This window comes from Anomaloglossus baeobatrachus, chromosome 1, assembly GCF_048569485.1.
Source record: "Anomaloglossus baeobatrachus isolate aAnoBae1 chromosome 1, aAnoBae1.hap1, whole genome shotgun sequence".
Classification (NCBI taxonomy): Eukaryota; Metazoa; Chordata; class Amphibia; order Anura; family Aromobatidae; genus Anomaloglossus; species Anomaloglossus baeobatrachus.
In genome coordinates, this window is record NC_134353.1 from 126,415,775 (window position 1) to 126,436,712 (window position 20,938).

At 46.0% G+C, this 20,938-nt stretch overlaps 1 protein-coding gene across 7 annotated transcripts in view; it reads right to left on the reverse strand.

The window, feature by feature from the left end:
- Positions 1 to 20,938, reverse strand: part of FRYL (FRY like transcription coactivator) — a 520,064-nt gene that overhangs the window by 23,850 nt on the left and 475,276 nt on the right. For all 7 annotated transcript variants that reach the window (XM_075347029.1, XM_075347025.1, XM_075347024.1 and 4 more), the window contains 6 exons: positions 20,183 to 20,377; positions 19,712 to 19,873; positions 17,012 to 17,086; positions 16,686 to 16,862; positions 14,185 to 14,385; positions 3,012 to 3,182 (listed from right to left, as the gene is read on the reverse strand). In XM_075347029.1, coding sequence (XP_075203144.1) covers positions 3,012 to 3,182; positions 14,185 to 14,385; positions 16,686 to 16,862; positions 17,012 to 17,086; positions 19,712 to 19,873; positions 20,183 to 20,377 — 981 coding nt within the window. The remainder of the gene's footprint in view (positions 1 to 3,011; positions 3,183 to 14,184; positions 14,386 to 16,685; positions 16,863 to 17,011; positions 17,087 to 19,711; positions 19,874 to 20,182; positions 20,378 to 20,938) is intronic.

Consider the following 20,938-nt stretch of genomic DNA (forward strand, 5'->3'; position numbering starts at 1 on the left):
TATAGACCCGCCCACCGGCTGCTGTGATTGGGTGCAGTGAGACACCTGTCACTCAGCGTGGGGGCGTGTCTCACTAGAAACCAATCATAGGCGCCTGTGGGCGGGGAAAGTAGGGAATACGAAATTGTTTAATGAGCGGCCGGCTTTTTCAAAATAGTAAAAGCCGCCGCAGCAGTGTGAATGCCGTGCAGCGCCGCGCCGCGCCAGGGATCGGTGAGTATGAGAGAGGAGGGGAAAATGACCGACAGACTGTGAGAGAGGGACAGAGATACTTACGGACCGACAGAGAGAATAGAGACCGAGAGGGAGAGACCGACTGACAGAGAATAGTGATTGACAGATATTGTGACACATCACTCGTTTCCAGTGTTTGACTAGCTAGGTCGTTCTGCAGGTCCGGATCGCTGTTGCGTCGCTGGCCAGGTTTGCCTGTTTGACAGCTCACCAGAGACTCACCAGAGACTTTGTAGCAATCCCGGCCAGGTTGGAATCGCTGGTGGGATCGCTGAAAGTCTCAGTGTGTAAAGGGGCCTTAACGAGGCTTCCAAACAGACTAAATTTACACTTGGCTCTGTAGTAGGTTCCAGAATTTTTACTGAGGAAATAGGTGAAGAAAAAAAAAACCCTTTAGAAAAAAACCTTTTAAAAAAAAAAAAAACAAAAACAAAAAAAATGCTGCACCAGTCTTTCTGCTGAAGTGACAGCCTCCTGTACTATAACCAAAAGAACCCCATTATTGTTAGGCTATGTGCCCACGGGACTCTGTACCCGCGGATTTTGCCGCGGAAAACCTGTGGATTTATCTGGATTTTCTAGATAAATTCGCAGGTTTTAGCAAGTACAGACACTCCCCATGTTATCCTATGGGACATGGGGAGTGCTGTATCCATGCTGCAGTATGTGCGGCTGCGGAACAGGCTGCGGACGTCCCACAGCCTCACATAACTGCATGTTAATTATTCCTGCGGAAACACCTGCGGAAATCCCACCTCTCCACTATGGAGATAGAGGCCGGGACTTCAGCAGGTAAGTCGCACGAATGTCCACAGGTTTACCGCAGATATTTTGCTGGAATCCTGCAGCAATGGATACCTGCGGATTCCGGGGAGCTGCTGCAGGAAACCTACGGACGTATCTGTGGATATATCCACAGGTACATTGTCCTGTGGGCACATAGCATTACAGTGGTCTGTCTTGAGTCATGAGAGTCCACCATAGGATAAAGCAGCAGTTTCTTGCAATTTTTTCTTGTGGTTTTTCTGTTTCATTATAAAAGCTGTAAACAATAACGTGACTCTAGTCTAAGATAGTTGGCAAGACCTGCTGAAATACTCAGGGTCACATTTAGGTTAAGGGATGATACACCTACATTCTCTGATCCCCCCAAAAATTGGGCAGATTATGCAAATAACCCTAGCATAGTGTTCTGCTATTCTCTTGGATGAGACAATCGGAGCACAGTGTGAGGAAAAAGACGGGAACAACGTTTTCTCCATCTTCTCCATTGTGGCACCGTGCGGAAATCGGGCTGCACGCAGAGGTCAACCGGGAGATGTCCAATGATTTCCATGCACTCATTGAATACCATGGCCGAGTGCAGTAGGAATATCGCATCAAACTTGAACATGCAGAGAAGTGCTCGGCCCCATAGACTAACATTGTGTTACCTGATCGCACTAGGACCGAAAATATGGCAGTCTGGCCCTGCTTTCTGGCTGCCTTCAGACGGTCCGATCTGCGGACAGCGTGCCATCAGTGTGGTCAGGGGGCAGCACACAGCCTAAAATAACATGGTTACCAGAGCACACCAGTGATGGTCAAGGTGAAAAACAGTATGCACTAGTCTGGACGAGCACGCACAGCTACTCACTGCGATTTCCAGACGCAATTGGTCCCATTTTCTCATACGGCTGTCTGTACCCTAAGGGCCCAGTTCTGTTCTGAACATGGTGGGTCCAAGATTAGGGATCAGAGAGCTGCGACCTCATGCTTGTTTTCTCCTTACAGAGATTGCTTGCAACTCCACAGCAAAGAATTGACATGCTTGCAGCTCGGGAAGCCGCACCGCAGGTCAGTTTTCGTTGCGGGCCGTACATGCACAGTGTTCATGGGATTTCTATGAATTCCATCAACTGTACTTGAACTGTAAAATGCAGTGTGCACTGTTTTGAATGCAGCAAAAACATGTTGCATCCAAAACACTGTAAACACTGATCGTGGGCATATAACCCAACATAGGCAAAGGATTATCACAGAGTGACAACATGGGGTAAATAGGAAAAAGAAGGACAGGATGCAAGGCAGTCAACCCCTGTATCTACCACACCATAGGACAGAAGCCATCATCAAGGTCTGGGACCGACAAATGTTGGCCGTCCTCTTTATTTCCCCCATGCTTATTTATCAATAAAACTTAATTTGCATGTTTATCAGTACGTGGTATTTTGCACTATTCTAGGCAATTATCTGCTTTTTTGGTGAAAAGTAAAAACCATAAGTGAAACAGAAGTACTTACAAATGGTTGGTGGCCCATTAGCTGCCTTCTCACATCCACATAGTCCCATTAACACTGAGATCCTGAGTTTGGTTTCCGAGCGCTCACCATTGATACTAACAGAGCTGGCCTGAGGTCCTAACCCCAATTACAGCCCAATCACACAGACTGAAAGCCAATCAACTACAAAGCACCACCAAAAGGACAACACATTGTTCTAGAATCAAATGAACCATGCCCACAATTGTAAAAGAAAAAAAAAAGAAAAATCACCCAATTCACCCAAAACAGCAACAGAATATTTGTAACCTTTGGGGGTGTCTGTTCTTATGTACAAGTAATACTGCTAAGGGCCCCAAAAAGGTTAGAAATATGAATACGGTAAACAAAGAAACCAAATAAAACAAAAAACAATCTGATATAGAAGTCATCTGCACTGAAATCAAAACATTTATCTACAAGACAGAATTAAAAAGACCCCAAATCAGCCATGCACCAGCCCAGATTTCTCCCCACCTCAGGCAGCTGACTGTTAGCGCTATCTGGAGGGGTCACCTCCACACTTGGGGTCTCAGATCTGCTCTGTAGCACTTCCTCTGGCAGAGCACTACTAACTGAGTCTTGAGACTGCAGAAAGTGGTCCAGGTGGTCGGCCATGTTGTCCTCCACTGCAGTGTCATTCTGGAGCTACAAAACAAAAAGAAAAAGCAAAGCATGTTATAAATATTCATCCACTCAGCAACTTAAAGGGCCTCAGCACTGCAGGCGCTCCTAAGTGATTGTCAGCAGCTTTATAGAAGGACATAGAGGATGTAACACTGGAGGAGAGCACCTGACCAACGCAATGTTCTGCACCCACCACTATGTAGCCTTGTTAACCCTTCCTGGCCATGTTAGAAGAGATGTAATGCTATTGTCTTCAGACAATAAAGTTTGCAAATACATTTTACAAACTTTCATCTGGCAGCATCAGAAATTTACATCCCCTGAGGTTTCCATCCAGCTCCAACCAAAGGCAACGTTCTACTCTTTTTGGCAGTGCTCAGTCTGGAGGTAACCTTGGGGAGTGTGACGTTCGCTCAGCAGACCATTAGTGACCGGATATTCAAGAAATGTGCTAACGTGCAGACATGAAGCTATAATGATTATATACATCTCCTGACCTACTGATGAGCAGGAAGAGGAACGCGCTGGGCCACGCCACAAGACGTCAGTAAAAGGGAAGTAGAATAGTTTCATTTTTTTAGCCTTGTTATCTTCTGTTGGTATATCTGTGTCTACAGGTACACCTTATTATACACCTGTAGGTTCAGTATAGATATAGGTCTATAGGTACACCTTATTATACACATAGGTACAGTATAGGTATAGGTCTATAGGTACACCTTATTATACACCTATAGGTACAGTATAGGTATAGGTCTACAGGTACACCTTATTATACACCTATAGGTACAGTATAGGTATAGGTCTATAGGTACACCTTATTATACACCTGTAGGTTCAGTATAGCTATAGGTCTATAGGTACACCTTATTATACACATAGGTACAGTATAGGTATAGGTCTATAGGTACACCTTATTATACACCTATAGGTACAGTATAGGTATAGGTCTACAGGTACACCTTATTATACAACTATAGGTACAGTATAGGTATAGGTACACCTTATTATACACCTATAGGTACAGTATAGATATAGGTCTATAGGTACACCTTATTATTGTCTGTGCGGGTCTCTCTTCTGTACACTACAGTTCAAACATTTGGGGTCACCCAGATTTTTTTTTTTATGGAAAAGACAAAATTATCATACTTTTATTTATCAAATGAGTTGCATAATGAATAGAAAATATAGTCCAGACATTGACGAGGTTAGAAATAATGATTTTTACTTGAAATAATAATTTTCTCCTTCACACTTTGCTTTCGGCACAGAATGCTCCTTTGCAGCAATTCCAGCTTTGCAGACCTTTGGCATTCTGGCTATTAATTTGCTGTGGTAATCTGGAGATATTTCACCCCATGCTTCCCCCCTCCCACAAGTTGGATTGGCTTGATAGGCACTTTTTGCACCATACGGTCAAGCTGCTCCCACATCAGCTCTATAGGGTTGAGATCTGGAGACTGGGCTGGCCACTCCATTACAGATAGAATACCAGCTGCCTGCTTCTTCCCTAAATAGTTCACGCATAATTTGGAGGTGTGCTTTGGGTCATTGTCCTGTTGTAGGATGAAATTGGCTCCAATCAAGCGCTTTCCACACGGTATGGCATGGCATTGCAAAATGGAGTGACAGCCTTCCTTATTCAAAATCCCTTTTACATTGTACAAATCTCCCACTTTACCAGCACCAAAGCAACCCCAGACCATCACATTACCTCCATCATGCTTGACAGATGGTGTCAGGCACTCTTCCAGCATCTTTTCAGTTTTTCTGCATCTCAAATATTCTTCTGTGTGATTTAAACACCTCAAACTTCGATTCCTCTTTCCATAACACTTTTTTCCAATCTCCCTCTGTCCAATGTCTGTGTTCTTTTGACGATATTAATCTTTTCCTCTTATTAGCCAGTCTCAGATATGGCTTTTTCTTTGCCACTCTGCCCTGAAGGCCAGCATCCCGGAGTCGCCTCTTCACTGTAGACGTTGACACTGGCATTTTGTGGGTACTATTTAATGAAGCTGCCAGTTGAGGACCTGTGAGGCGTCGATTTCTCACACTAGAGACTCTAATGTACTTGTCTCAGTTGTGCAGCGCGGCCTCCTACTTCTCTTTCTACTCTGGTTAGAGTCTGTTTGTGCTCTCCTCTGAAGGGAGTAGTACACACCGTTGTAGGAAATCTTCAGTTTCTTGGCAATTTCTCACATGGAATATCCTTCATTTCTAAGAACAAGAATAGACTGCAGAGTTTCACATGAAAGTTCTCTTTTTCTTGCCATTTTGAGAGTTTAATGGAACCAACAAATGTAATGCTCCAGATTCTCAACTAGCTCAAAGGAAGGTCAGTTTTATAGCTTCTCTAAATCAGCAAAACTGTTTTCAGCTGTGCTAACATACTTGCACAAGGGTTTTCAAGGGATTTCTAAACATCCATTAGCCTTCTAACACAGTTAGCAAACACAATGTACCATTAGAACACTGGAGCGGTGGTTGTTGGAAATGGACCTCTATACACCTATGTAGATATTGCATTCAATATATTATAATAGTCATTTACCACATTAACAATGTATACACCATGTGCAGAATTATTAGGCAAGTTGTATTTTAGAGGATTATTTTATTATTGATGAACAACTATGTTCTCAATCAACCCAAAAGACTCAAATATCAAAGCTTAATATTTTTGGAAGTTGGAGTGTGTTTTTCTTAGATTTGGCTATCTTAGGAGGATATCGGTTTGTGCAGGTAACTATTACTGTGCAGAATTATTAGGCAACTTAATAAAATCAAATATATTCCCATCTCACGTGTTTATTTTCACCAGGTAAACCAATATAACTGCACAAAATTTAGAAATAACCATTTCTGACATGCAAAAACAAAACCCAAAAAAATAGTGACCATTAGAGCCATCTTTCTTTATGATGACACTCAGCAGCCTACCATCCATAGATTGTCAGTTGCTTGATCTGTTTACGATCAGCATTGCGTTCAGCAGCCACCACAGCCTCCAAGACATTGTTCTGAGAGGTGTACTGTTTTCCCTCCCTGTAGATCTCACATTTTATGAGGGACCACAGGTTCTCTATGGGGTTCAGATTAGGTGAACAAGGGGGCCATGTCATTATTTTTTCATCTTTTAGACCTTTATTGGCCAGCCACGTTGTGGAGTAGTTGGATGCATGTGATGGAGCATTGTCCTGCATGAAAATCATGTTTTTCTGAACGATACCGACTTCTTCCTGTACCACTGCTGGTCGTTTTTCAGCCTTTCTTACCTTGGCCATGTCCCTGAGTATGGCACACCTTGTGCTTTTGATACTCCAGTAACGTCGCAGCTCTGAAATATGGCCAAACTGGTGGCAAATGGCACCTTGGCAGCTTCACGCTTTATTTTTTTCAATTCATGGGCAGTTATTTTGTGCCTTTTTTGCCCAACACGCCTCTTGTGACCCTGTTGGCTGTTTGCCTGAAACGCTTGATTGTTCGGTGATCACGCTTCAAAAGTTTGGCAATTTCAAGACTGCTGCATCCTTCTGCAAGACATCTCACAATTTTGGACTTTTCAGAGCCCGTCATATCTCTCTTCTGACCCATTTTGCCCAAGGAAAGGAAGTTGCCTATTAAGCAAACCTTATATAGGGTGTTGATGTCATTACACCACAACCCTCCTCATTACAGAGATGCATATCACCTGATTTACTTACCGTATTTTTCGCTTTATAAGGCTGATTTCACACTACGTTTATTTAACATGCGTCAGGAACGTTTTTTTGCTGCAAAAGCGGATCCTGCTTTTACAGCAAAAAACGCATGCAAACGCATCTGTTATTTTGCAGGATCCTGTCACTGGATGTTTAGGGGCGGGCATTGGAGTCATGTGATCGGGAGCGAGGGGAACTAGACTGGGAGCCGGCTTCTGACAGCTGCAGACGCTGGTAACCAAGGTAAACATCGGGCTTGGATACCCGATATTTATCTTGGTTACGAGTGTCTGCAGCTGCTAGGAGCAGGGCTGCCTGCACACGTAACCAATGTAAACATCGGGTAACTAAGAGAAGTGGTTACCCGATATTTACCTTGGTTACGAGTGTCCGCAGCTCTCAGGTGGGAGAGAGAGGGAGGGGAGGAAGGGGGAAAGACAGAGATAGAGAGGGTGAGGGAGGGAGGAGGAGAGAGAGAGACAGATCACACGAGACTGGTTCTGTGCATGCTCAGTAGAGCAAGCAGGATCCTGTCTATCAGCACGCCAGCGTTCACCTGCGTTTGCATGCTGTTTAGTCAGGATCCGGTGACATGCAGTATTTGGACGCAGCTCAAAAACGCTACAAGTAGCGTTTTTGAAAGATGTTAAAAAACTGCAAGTCGCTGGATCCTCACTATAACGCACGCAAACGCAGGTGAACGCATGTTAACGCGAGTCCATTGCAAATGCATTGAAGTGAAAACGCATTTGCACTGGATCCGTTTTTCCGCTAAAAAAACGTTATGGACGGATGTTAAATAAACGTAGTGTGAAACCAGCCTAAGACGCACTTTTCCTCCCAAAAATTTGGGAGGAAAATGGGGGGTGCGTCTTATAAAGCGGTACCTGGGGGGGTCCTGTCTGAGGCGATCGGGCGGCCGGGTGCCTGTGGCTGCATGCAAGCGGCCGGGTACCTGTGCTTGCGTGCGGTGGCAGCCGGGTGCTGTGTGGGGTCGGCAGCCGGGTACCTGTGCTTGCATGCGGTGGCAGCCGGGTACCCATGGCTGTGTGCGGGCGGCAGCCGGGTGCTGTGTGGGGTCGGCAGCCGGGTACCTGTGCTTGCATGCGGTGGCAGCCGGGTATCCATGGCTGTGTGCGGGCAGCAGCCGGGTGCTGTGTGCGAGCGGCAGTCGGGTGCCCGTGCGGGCGGCAGCCGCCCTCACACGGGCACCCAGGTGCCGCCCGCACACAGCACCCGGCTGCCGCCCGCACACAACCATGGGTACCCGGCTGCCACCGCACGCAAGCACAGGTACCCGGCGGCTTGAACGCAGGGTGGGCGGGCAGCCTGCTGGCTGCCACTCTGTGCATGCGGGGCGGGCGGCTGTGCAGCATGTTACCAGTTGTCCGCGGTCCCACTTTCAAATGATGGCGCCGGTGGAGCTCTTGGATGAGAGCTCCATCTGCGCACGCACTGCTCCGGGAGTCAGCGCGTGCGCAGATGGAGCCCTTGGATGAGAGCTCCATCTGCGCATGCGTCGCTCCGGGCGCCATTACTTGAATCGGGACCGCGGACACACTGGGAAAACACCGCATCCGTCTGCTCCACCACTGAGCAGTCCCCGCCGCTGGCACCACTGAGCAGTCGCAGTCGCTGCTGCTCCCACCACTGAGCCGTCGCCGCCACTGCCACCACTGAACCGGGACCGCAGACACTCACTGCACCGGCCTGCTGCACGGCTCACCCGTCACGGCTGCTGCCGCCACCACGGACTCCACGGCTCCTGCCACCGCGCCTGCAACCACGGACGCCACGGCACCTGCAACCACGGACCCCGCCGCGCCTGCCAGCACAACCTGTGCCTCCTGTGACCCCGCTTCACCACCACTGCTGCCCCCCTCTGGTAAGAGAACACCGGAGTATAAGACTGACCCCATTTTTCTTTTTTTTACCTTTTTTTATGTCTAAGTTTGGGGTGCGTCTTATATTCCGGTGCATCTTATAAAGCGAAAAATACGGTAATTGGTAGTTGGCTCTCAAGCCTATACAGCTTGGAATAGGTTAACATGTATAAAAAGTATCATGCGATCAAAATACTCATTTGCCTAATAATTCTGCCCACAGTGTAGAGTGCATTTCTGTTTAACGCTAGATTCATTGAAAAAAAATGTGCTCTTCTTTCAAAAATAAAGATCTAAGTGACCCTAAACTTTTGAACTGTAGTGTATATAAGAATTTTTCCTTTGGATATGAACTGAGCCTGTTACTAACATTTATCTTGGGGTACATCCTAGTAATAACCACTTTTTCAATTACATTTTATTACATCTTTATTTATTAGACTTCACAACAGGCTTTTTTATTATACAGGTATATATTGGTCATCTTTTTTGGTACAGAATAATATTTGAGTTGGAGTATCCAGGGACACACAGTGTACAGAAAATATATAAACACGCTCACCGTAATAATATAATTTCAGTGCACTGATCAGTTTGGATGCAGCCAGCCGTCAGCTGGGTAACATTAAAGTCCAAGAAAAAAACAAAAACCAAAAAACTTTACGTCTGAAATCCTTTTTGATAAAATTTCCTTTCTTCTTAATTTATTCATTTTAAAATGACATATCAGGGAGGAACAGGATAGCACGTTGACACGTTTCGGCGTAAAGCCTCAATCGTCAAATTGCGTCAACGTGCTATCCTGCATAAATAAAGAAGAAAGGTATGTTATCATAAAGGATTTCAGCTGTAAAGTTTTTTTTTTCTTTGAGTTCTATCCAGGGACACCCGAGGATTACCAGGGCTAGGCCACATAGAGCGGGGGTGCCATCACTTGCATTGCTTTTCTATTGTGCCAACCTCCACGGTCCGGCAGGGTCAGCCTTAAGGCCACGTCACACTAAGCAACATCGCTAGCAACATCGCTAGCAACATCGCTGCTAAGGAACAACTTTTGTGACGTAGCAGCGATGTTGCTAGCGATGTTGCTGTGTGTGACATCCAGCAACAACCTGGCCCCTGCTGTGAGGTCGCTGGTTGTTGCTGAATGTCCTAGGCCATTTTTTAGTTGTTGCTCTCCCGCTGTGAAGCACACATCGCTGTGTGTGACAGCGACAGAGCAACAACTGAATGTGCAGGCAGCAGGAGCCGGCTTCTGCGGACTCTGGTAACCACAGTAAACATTGGGTAACCAAGAAGCCCTTCCCTTGGTTACCCAATAATTACCTTTGTTACTAGCGTCCGCCGCTCTTAGCTGTCAGTGCCGGCTCCCTGCTCTCTGCACACGAAGCTGGAGTACACATGGGGTAGTTAACCCGATGTGTACTCTGGCTAGGAGTGCAGGGAACAGGGAGCCGGCACTGACAGCTGAGAGCGGTGGACGCTGGTAACGAAGGTAAATATCGGGTAACAAGGGAACGGCTTCTTGGTTACCCAATGTTTACCGTGGTTACCAGCGTCCGCAGAAGCCGGTTCCTGCTGCCTGCACATGTAGCAGAGTACACATCGGGTAATTAACCCGATGTGTACTCTGGCTAAGTGTGCAGGGATTCAGCGCTAAGCGGTGTGCGCTGGTAACCAAGGTAAATATGGGGTTGGTTACCCGCTTCCACGCGTCGCTGCTGGCTGGTCACTGGTTGCTGGTGAGATCTGCCTGTGTGACAGCTCACCAGCAACCCGTGTAGCGATGCTTCAGCGATCCCTGCCAGGTCAGGTTGCTGGTGGGATCGCTGGAGCGTCGCTAAAGGTCCAGTCACACTAAGCAACTTACCAGCGATCCCAACAACGATAGGGATCGCTGGTAAGTTGCTAGGAGGTTGCTGGTGAGATGTCACACTGCGACGCTCCAGCGATCCCACCAGCAACCTGACCTGGCAGGGATCGCTGGAGCGTGGCTACACGAGTTGCTGGTGAGCTCACCAGCAACCAGTGACCAGCCCCCAGCGCCGCGTGGAAGATGCTGCGCTTGGTAACTAAGGTAAATATCGGGTAACCAACCCGATATTTACCTTGGTTACCAGCGCACGCAGCTACACGTGCAGAGAGCAGGGAGCAGCGCACACTGAGCGCTGGCTCCCTGCTCTCCTAGTTACAGCACACATCGGGTTAAATTACCCGATGTGTGCTGCAGCTAAATGTGCACAGAGCAGGGAGCAGCGCGCACTGCTTAGCGCTGGCTCCTTGCTCTCCTAGTTACAGCACACATCGGGTTAAATTACCCGATGTGTGCTGCAGCTAAATGTGCACAGAGCAGGGAGCAGCGCGCACTGCTTAGCGCTGGCTCCTTGCTCTCCTAGTTACAGCACACATCGGGTTAATTAACCCGATGTGTGCTGCAGCTACATGTGCACAGAGCAGGGAGCAGCGCACAATGTTTAGCGCTGGCTCCTTGCTCTCCTAGCTACAGCACACATTGGGTTAATTAACCCGATGTGTGCTGCAGCTACATGTGCACAGAGCAGGGAGCAGCGCACAATGCTTAGCGCTGGCTCCTTGCTCTCCTAGCTACAGCACACATCGGGTTAATTAACCCGATGTGTCCTGCAGCTACATGTGCACAGAGCAGGAGCCGGCACTGACAGTGAGAGCGGCGGAGGCTGGTAACAAAGGTAAATATCGGGTAACCAAGGACAGGGCTTCTTGGTTACCCGATGTTTACCGTGGTTACCAGCCTCCGCAGAAGCCGGCTCCTGCTGCCTGCACATTTAGTTGTTGCTGTCTCGTTGTCACATACAGCGATCTGTGCTTCACAGCGGGACAGCAACAACTAAAAAATGGCCCAGGACATTCAGCAACAACCAACGACCTCACAGCAGGGGCCAGGTTGTTGCTGGATGTCACACACAGCGACATCGCTAGCAACGTCACAAAAGTTGTTCGTTAGCAGCGACGTTGCTAGCGATGTTGCTTAGTGTGACGGGGCCTTTAGTGTGACATCTCACCAGCGACCTCCTAGCAACTTACCAGCGATCCCTATCAGGTTGTATCATTGTTGGGATCGCTGGTAAGTTGTTTAGTGTGACTGGGCCTTTAGAGACATTGTAGGTTCTTTTCAGCTCATTATTTACAAACCTATACATTCCCCCTGGTCCGCCAACAAGACTCACCCATTTATATATTTTTTCTTTACCATTTACCACTGTGAATTTCAGATTCATTTTGTGTATATACAGTCATGGCTGAAAGTGTTGGCACCCATAAAATTATTACAGAGAACGAGGTATTTCTCCCAGCAAATTATTGCAATTACACGTTTTATCCTACACATTTATTTCAGTTGTGTGTATTGGAACAACACAAAAACAAACAAACAGAAAAAACCCAAAAACTGATAAACAGATTGAAAAAAAGGTAAAGTGGACATCATTTCACACAAAACTCCAAAGATGGGTTAGACATAATTGTTGACACCCTCAACTTAATATTTAGTTGCACACCCTTTGGAATAAATAACTGCAATCAATCGCTTCCCATAACCATCAACAAGCTTCTTATACCTCTCAGCTGGAATTTTGGATTCTTCTTTTGCAAACTGCTCCAAGTCTCTCATATTAGAATTGTGCCTTCTCCTAACAGCAATTTTAAGATCTCTCCACAAGTGTTCAATGGGATTTAGATCCGGACTCACTGCTGGCCACTTCAGAACTCTCTAGCGCTTTGTATCCATCCATTTTTGGGGGCTTCTTGAAATATGATTGGTGTCAGTGTTCTCCTGTAAGATGCATGAGCACCAAGCTTTCTGACACTGGGCACTATACAGTAACCCAAAATCTTTAGGTAATCCTCACATTTCATGAAGCTTTGCACAAAGTCAAGGAACCCAGTGCCAGAGGCAGCAAATCAGTCATAAAATATCTTTGAACCTCCACCATATTTGACTGTAGGTACTGTGTTTATTTTCTTTGAAGGCTTCATTCCATTTTTGGCAAACCGTAGAATGATGTGCATTACCAAAGATTCTATCTTGGTCTCATCTGTCCACAAGATTCTTTCCCAGAAAGATTTTGGCTTACTCATGTACATTTTGGCAGACTGCAGTGTAGCTTTTTTTTTAGGTATCTGTGTCATCAGTGGGGTCCTCCTGAATCTCCTCTACAGCGTTTCTTTTTATTCAAATGTACACAGATAGTTTGCGCTGACAATGCCGCACCCTGAGCCTGCAGGAGAGCTGAATTTCTTTGGAATTTGATTGGGGCTGCTTATACAACATCCAGACTATTCTGCGTTGCAATCTTTCATCAATTATTCTCTGCCATCCGCTTCTGGGGAGATTAGGAACAGGGCCATGGGTTGTAAAAGTCTTGATTATGTTGCGCACCGTGGACAAAGGAACATCAAGATCTCTGTAGATGGACTTATAATCTTGAGATTGTTGATATTTTTCAACCATTTTGATTCTCAAGTCCTCAGACAGTTGTGTTCTCCTCTTTCTTTTCTCCATGCTTAGTATGGCATATACAGGCAGGGGCGATGATGGTGGGGTCTGTGCCTGGCAGCGGTGGTGGAACAGGGGACACAGGAGACAGGGGTGGTGCTGATGGGTCTGTACTGGCAACGGTGGCTGTGCTGGAGAAGGCCAGTGCGGTAGGTGTCCCAGATGCTCTGTCAGCAGTTCGGGCTTCAAAGAAATGGCGCCCAGAGCGGTGCGTGCACAGATGGAACTCTCAGCAGATAGCTCCACCTGCGCACGTGCTGACTCCGGGCGCCATTTCTTTGAAGTCAGAGTACCTGGGACATCCACTGCACAGCCACTGTAGCTTCTGCTGCCAGCACAGCCGGCCGCCTGCCCACACGGAGAGACACCAGCCGCACGGAGAGCTGCCCGCACAGAGAAGTAGTCGGCCGCACAGACAGCCACCAGCCACTTCTAATCCAAAAAAATACGGTACCTAATTATACGCCCTATAAGATGACACCCGCTGTATATGACGAAACCCCGACTTTTGTGAAGATTTTGAGGGGTTAAAAAGTCATCTTATATGCCAGAACTGATTTACTGACATCACTCAGTGGTGATGGCAGGAGCACCGGGTGTGACTGATAAAGCTTCTGACTGGTGGCACTGGGCATACTGGCAGCTTGATAGCAAAGCCCGCCACAGCGTCAGTGAGTAGTGGTTCACTGTACTTTTTTCTTCCATTGAGTAGGACCTTTAACATTATACATTCTTATAAAGTCAAAACTTAGCAGTAATACCCCATACATCCAGCATGAGAAAAATCAATAATAGTTTAATCAACTCATGTGACCAAATCCATAAAGAATATCTAATTCTTGTCTGCTGCAGCAATGTTTTTACACACAGATGTTAATGCCAGAGAGAAGGACACATACCATGTTTGAATGGGACAAGATCTGGCTGACCGTCAGCGCTTCTTCCTCGGAGGACTCGTCCGTATCTTCCTGGTTGGTGAGGTTCAGGCTGGGGGTGCTCCCTGAGTACTGACATTCTTGCAGAGATGGGGTGTCACCTTTGTCAATACTGTCCAATGAACGTCGGCGGACTCCCCAATTAAAGTTGTCAACGCTCTCACCCTAAATGGGGGGGGGGGGGGAATAAAAAAAATGTAAACAAAATATGTAGGACCCTCCTCTGGAAGCCACAAGTCAATGCAGATGCATACTAGAGGAGGATTATTCATAAACATGTAGAGGGAACAACACGTGTCACTGGATACAGGAATGCAACATGGAACAGAGGACTTGGCCACCATACAAAGACCATTAATGAAACCTTACACAGTTTATGTACTGCACGCACACACCACGAGGGATCGGGGGGGAAACAAGCCACTCCACCAGGCTGCAACTTACCTGCAGCTCCTGGTTAGCAAAAAGGAAAACACAAATAATCATAAGTAACAAGGACAAACAGAGGCAGGAGAAAACATACTATAGTGTCACATTTACATTAAGGAGTACAGATATGGACCATGAAGTGTAGATAGGCGAGCCTAAACTATGTCACATGAGCGGTATAAACACGCCACAGTAGTGATTGTGGCATGCTCCACGGGACAGTATCCTTCACTAAAGGCTAGAACATGGCAGGGCACGAGGGCATGGCACACAAAGGGTGCGCCTATAGATCAGCAATACGAAGCTACGCTATAGAAGGGTGAATGTCCTCAGCTGGACATACAGGACAGAAGCTATAGAAGACTATGGACAACATCCAGCGTCCACTCATGGACACACCATTTGTTAAATCCACAGTCTAATGTGCAAGTACTAGGTCCTTGAAAACCTAGGTGAATATATCACTGCCACATGGCACTTTCATTTTTTGAAGTAAAGATTTCATTAACTGTGGATACTGGAGTTGCATGCCTACTGTTTTATCCTTCACTTTTTTCAGAGACATAATTAGGGTTTGTGGCCACGTAACCTATTTGTGCATAGATTTTCTGCACAGAAAACGGGATTTTTTGGAAGGAAAAAGCAGCAGAAAACCAAACTTCTGTTATTGCATTTTTTTCACGTATTCGCGATCGCAGGGGATCCTGTGCTGTACCCCCGCACGGTCTTCGGCTGATGTTACGGCTGAGACCTAGTTCTCACTACCGAGAGCAGCGCCCGTACTAACCCCGTAAATGCTGCAATCAATCGTGATCGCAACATTCAGGAGGCAGGGAGAGGAATTTCTTACCTCTCCCTGGCGATTGGGTCCCTGTAATGCCATCACAAAGACCCGATCTCTGCCATGGCAACCCTCGGTCATCACCCTGATAACCCCGGGTTACTGAGCTATGGATTGCGTCACAAACCATGTTGCATGCATGGTGTGTGAGGCGAAGTGTCAGTGCTGCGAGTGCAACACTAACAAATCTAATCCGCTGCAGTGGATCAGTGATCAGGCAGGCACAGGAAAAAAAACGCAGAAAGAATTGACATGCTGCATATTTTTTCTGCATCAAAATCTGCAAGGAAAAAATCTGCAACATGTGCACAGCAATTTAGGATTCTCATACACTTTGCTGAGATGTGTTTTTCCTTGCAGTATGGATTAAAATCTGCAAGAAAAAAAAACCCATGAAAAAAAAGCAGCGTGGGCATACAGCCTTAGGGGTACTTCACACACAGCGAGATCGCTGCTGAGATTGCTGCTGAGTCACGGTTTTTGTGACCTCATTAGCGATCTCGCTGTGTGTGACACTGAGCAGCGATCTGCCCCCTGCTGTGAGATCGCTGATCGTTACACACAGTGCTGGTTCGTTTTTTTATTGTTGCTCTCCCGCTGATAAGCACACATGCTGTGTGTGACAGCGAGAGAGCAACAATCCTGAATGTGCAGGGAGCAGGAGCCGGCGTCTGACAGCCTGCGGTAAGCTGTAACCAAGGTAAACATCGGGTAACCAAGGTGGTTACCCGATATTTACCTTCGTTACCAGTCTCCACAGCTCTCATGCTGCCAGTGCCGGCTCCTGCTCCCTGCACACGCTAAGCTAAGCGGTGTGCACTGGTAACTAAGGTAAACATCGGGTAACCATACCCGATGTTTACCTTAGTTACCAGTGTCCACAGCTTCCAGATGCCGGCTCCGTGCAAGCGCAGCGTCGCTTGCACGTCCCTGCTGGCTGGGGGCTGGTCACTGGTCGCTGGTGAGATCTGCCTGTTTGACAGCTCACCAGCGACCATGTAGCGATGCAGCAGCGATCCTGACCAAGTCAGATCGCTGGTGGGATCGCTGCTGCGTCGCTAAAGTGTGACGGTACCCTTACTGTTGTATTTTCCAATTGTTGTTAATCCTTTTCTAAATGTATTCTAGTGTTTACACATGGTGATATTCTGCAAGATGATTGGCTGACATTAAGACGTAGACGCGGGGGTCTCACCTCAGCATCTTCCAGCTCAACATCCAAAAAGTCAAAGTCCTTGAAGACACCGAACTGCTGTTCGCTGCCAGTGTCCTCCACAGCGACTTCCTCCTCTTGGATGGCTTCCTCCGTGCTGGAAATAAGGCTGGTTTGCTGATCGCCAACTTCAAGATCTTCATTTGATGAGAAGACCACCTGTAGCGGAAGAAATTGCAAGAGAAACACTTACATTCTCTGTATGGGGTCAGCTTAGAGCAATTAACCGGTGTAAACAAGTGTTTAATAAGAAAAAGAAAATGATCAAAAAATGTTTAATTGCTCGGGAGAAAACGAGGTGCACTTACGGATGGATTTTTGGGGAGACCAGAGTCAGGGCCACACAGAGAAAGGACATTCATCAGCTTCTCCCGTGTCCGCCGCTGTAAACACAAAGAAAAATCACATTTCTGGAAATGAAAAAATTGTTTAAAAGAACAGAGAGTCCTCAGTGGTTGATATTTTTTTATCTCTACTGGCTAACACGGTACAAAGATATATTTCTGGAAATGGTAACTGTGTTGATATTAATAGGTAGTATATGGGTACAGAGTCACAGCTCTCATTTCTAAACATATGTAGTCAGACACACACTACACAGACTAATGCCAGGATATCACGTAGGGGTGGCAGGTTGTACGGTAAGACTGGTAACATCACGTATCCACCCTGACCTGTGGGATGAGAGACACAACACAACAGCGGATATCACATTACTCAACACTAGCGGTAAACGCCACAAAACCTGATCCACACAATCATAAAAAAAGTCTCTGCATCTGAACCCAGGAGGATAAAAAAAACAGGGAGAGCATATAGATTTTACCAATATTTGCAAATAACCTTTTAGTTTTCTGATGTAAAACTGTGACAAAACTTTGATGAGTGCATAATATTTTTTTTTATAGCGCCAACGTTTTCTGCAGCGCTTTACATGCATCAGTATCACTGTCCCCATTGGGACTCACAATCCAAACTCCCTATCAGTATGTGGAGTGTGGGAGGAAACCGGAAAACCCGGAGGAAACCCACGCAAACACGGGGAGAACATACAAACTCCTTGCAGATGTTGTCCTCCTTGTTTGGATTTGAACCCAGGACCCCAGAGCTGCAAGACTGCAATGCTAACCACTGAGCCACCGTGCCGCCCTATGCATAATATGGTATGGGAGCAAGGATCTATACTAAATCACATTTTTACCTGCTGCTCAGATAAATAAAATATGCCGTAACTGTGCACGTAAGATAGCAAGGACAAAAAGCAGGGCCAAAAACGCTTTGCAAAACCTGTAAATGCGGTAAAAACCTTTCTGGCTGCAAAGCACAAACTGCTACATGTACCCTAAACAATGGGTCGCTGCATAGTATTGCCCATTCTATGTTGCGCCAATGCCAAAAGTATGTAATGGCATTTTATATTTAACCCTTTCCCGCCGAAGTTCGCTTTCACATTCCTAAAATTTTCCAAATCTGCCTCGTCACTGTTACACTATGTTATTACACATTTTACTCTTGTATAGGGGTACCGTATATGATGGACGATAGGATTTGCATTTATCTATTAAAAAATATCTGAAAATGTGCTGGAAAATATGCTGCAATTTTTCAATGAAACCACTTCACTTTTGGTGACCCTCTTGGTCAGAAAACCCCTAAATGCCCCCATTTTAAAAACTGCACCTTTCACTCAGAGGTTTTTTTTTTTTAACCCTTCAGGTGCTTCACAGCTAATAACGTATTGTGATTTGGAAAAATGAAAGTTTCCAATTTTTCTAATAAAATGTTGCTATAGATCCAAATTATCCATCTTCACGAGCAGGAGCATATGGATGTCAAAATGTGTTACTCAATTTACTCCTGAAATCGGCAATACCCCATATGATTCTGGAAACAATTGTTTTGGCACAGGCCGGGCTCGGAAGGGAAGGAGCACCATTTGACTTTTGGCTGCAATAGATTGCAGGCGCAATGTTGCATTTTTAGAGATCCTCAAGTGTAAAATAGTACAACAGATGCACCAATATTGATAGGATTTCTTTTTTGTTCACTCAGTTTCCATTTTGTCCATTGATAAAAATATACTATTAAGGCCTAAGCCACACGGCATGAAAATCGGAGCGAGTGGAGTGCGATAAAACATCACATTCCACTCGGACCAATATTAGCCTATGTGCCAGCACCCATGAGCGATTATTTTCTAAGCCCTAATCGGACCGAGAAAACAATCGCAGCATGCTACAACTGTAATGCGATCCTGGTTTCTCTTGCACCCATTCAAGTCTATGGGGTGAGAGAAAAATCGCACTGCACTCGCAGTACACCGGTGTAATTCGAGTGCAGAGCGAGAATGGCAATAGCCGGCTACGAAGGAGAGAGGGAGATAAATCCCTCCCCTCCTCGGCGCCGGCCCGCCCCCCGCAGCTGAGGCCCAATCGCATGATCGGACCTCAGTCGCAGTGACACTCGGCTCCCGCGTGAGCCTAGTGTCATGCGAGGATCACACTAGTGCCCTGTGTGGCCCTGGCCTTAAACTCCTGTTTTTCAAAGAATAAACCTGCTGTGAGATCAGAATCCATTTTGTCCTTATAGTGTAAATCTAGTCTTATAGCTAATGATGCCATAGGGTTCAGCTAACACTGATGGGAGGGGAAATTTCACATTTCTGTTCGCGCCCCTATTGTTCTTATTGGTGCATAGGTCAGAGGGGACTTTCCTTTGTGACCCTATATAAACTGGCCACATGTACTAATAAAGGAGAATTTTTTGAGGCCACCATACTAAGCGTGTGCTGTATTGATTTCCCAAGCGCTCGTAAAACAAATCTTATTAATTTGAGATCAAGAGGCATAGAAGGAGTGTATTTTTCTCACACTGCCTAGAACTTTTGTACAATTCTGTAGGTCATCAATTAAAAGTATGGCCCAATCAGGCTTCCATCATACAAGGGAATAAATGCAAAAAAGTATTGGGGGAATAAAATACAATTTTGCTTTAAATGATTCTGGTACCTGTGATAGCTGCGGCCTCTTCCAGCTCACTGGGACCAGTGCGTTGGAGTTGGATCCAGAAGAAGTTGATGAAGTGCTGCGGGTCACAGCGATGACTTTTGGCTTTCCATTTCTTCCAGCGGCACTATGCTGGTCCCCGTATTTCTGACCTATTATAGGCGTCTACATTGACAAATGACATGTATAAGTATGATATCATGTAGACAAAGCTAACTTTCGAAAGACACGATGAAGGGTGATCCGAGACAACCGAATACAGGCAGACATCACAGCATGAAATATTCATTAGCTTACTGAATGTATGACATAATACCCAATACATTTACAATGCCCCTGATAAGGGATCCCATAATCATGAGAACTCATTAATCAGCAATGTATTATAATGTCAGAATTTATAGCAAAATGGCTGCAAACTGCAGCTCTTGAGCGGACAACTGCCCAGTAGATGTATTCAAGACGTTCTCTCACCTCCGAGATGTCAAAGTGAAAATCTAATGTCTTTCCCGGAAGCTCCTTTGAGGCGCAGTTAAATATTTTTGCAAAAGAGATCTCGGGCGAGCCTAAATCTCCATAGGATTTTGGGGCATCGTTTGGCACAACCAGGCTGGCAGAGCGAGACACCACAAGTTTTAGGATATTCAGTGCTTCTCTCCAATACGCACTCTGTTAGGAGAGAAAAAGGCATTAATGAAGTAACCATTATTCTCAAAAGTCAACTGCACAATGTTATACATGCAGGAAAAAAATATACCCTAGCCACTGGCACAATGGCAGGACCAGGCCAGGGAAAGAAGCCTACTTGTGTCCATCAGCAGAGTAAGGCTCATTTATCAACGCAGATTCCAGCCCAAAAACAAGAGCTGATTGACTACATAAACAATGGCCGGATACATGATCTCACACATCTGTATGGGGACAGAAAACATTAACACGATCCTTCTTCCCCCATACAGCATTCATATGGTTGGCAGAGCTGTTTACACAGGCAGATGAGCTGCTGACAGCCATAAGTTAATGACCCCCCAATAACAATCCAATCAGCCGTCAAATAAGCGTTTTGCCCATATGTCATGTATACATGGGCTACAGATCGGAAACTAGGACTCTTATGAATGGCCATTTGCTGGCCCATTTATACAACTGCCTGGATGAGATAAAGGGCAAAATATGTCAGTCTTTTTTTTATTTGCTTAAACAATTCCTTTCCCCCTGACTCAATGTAAA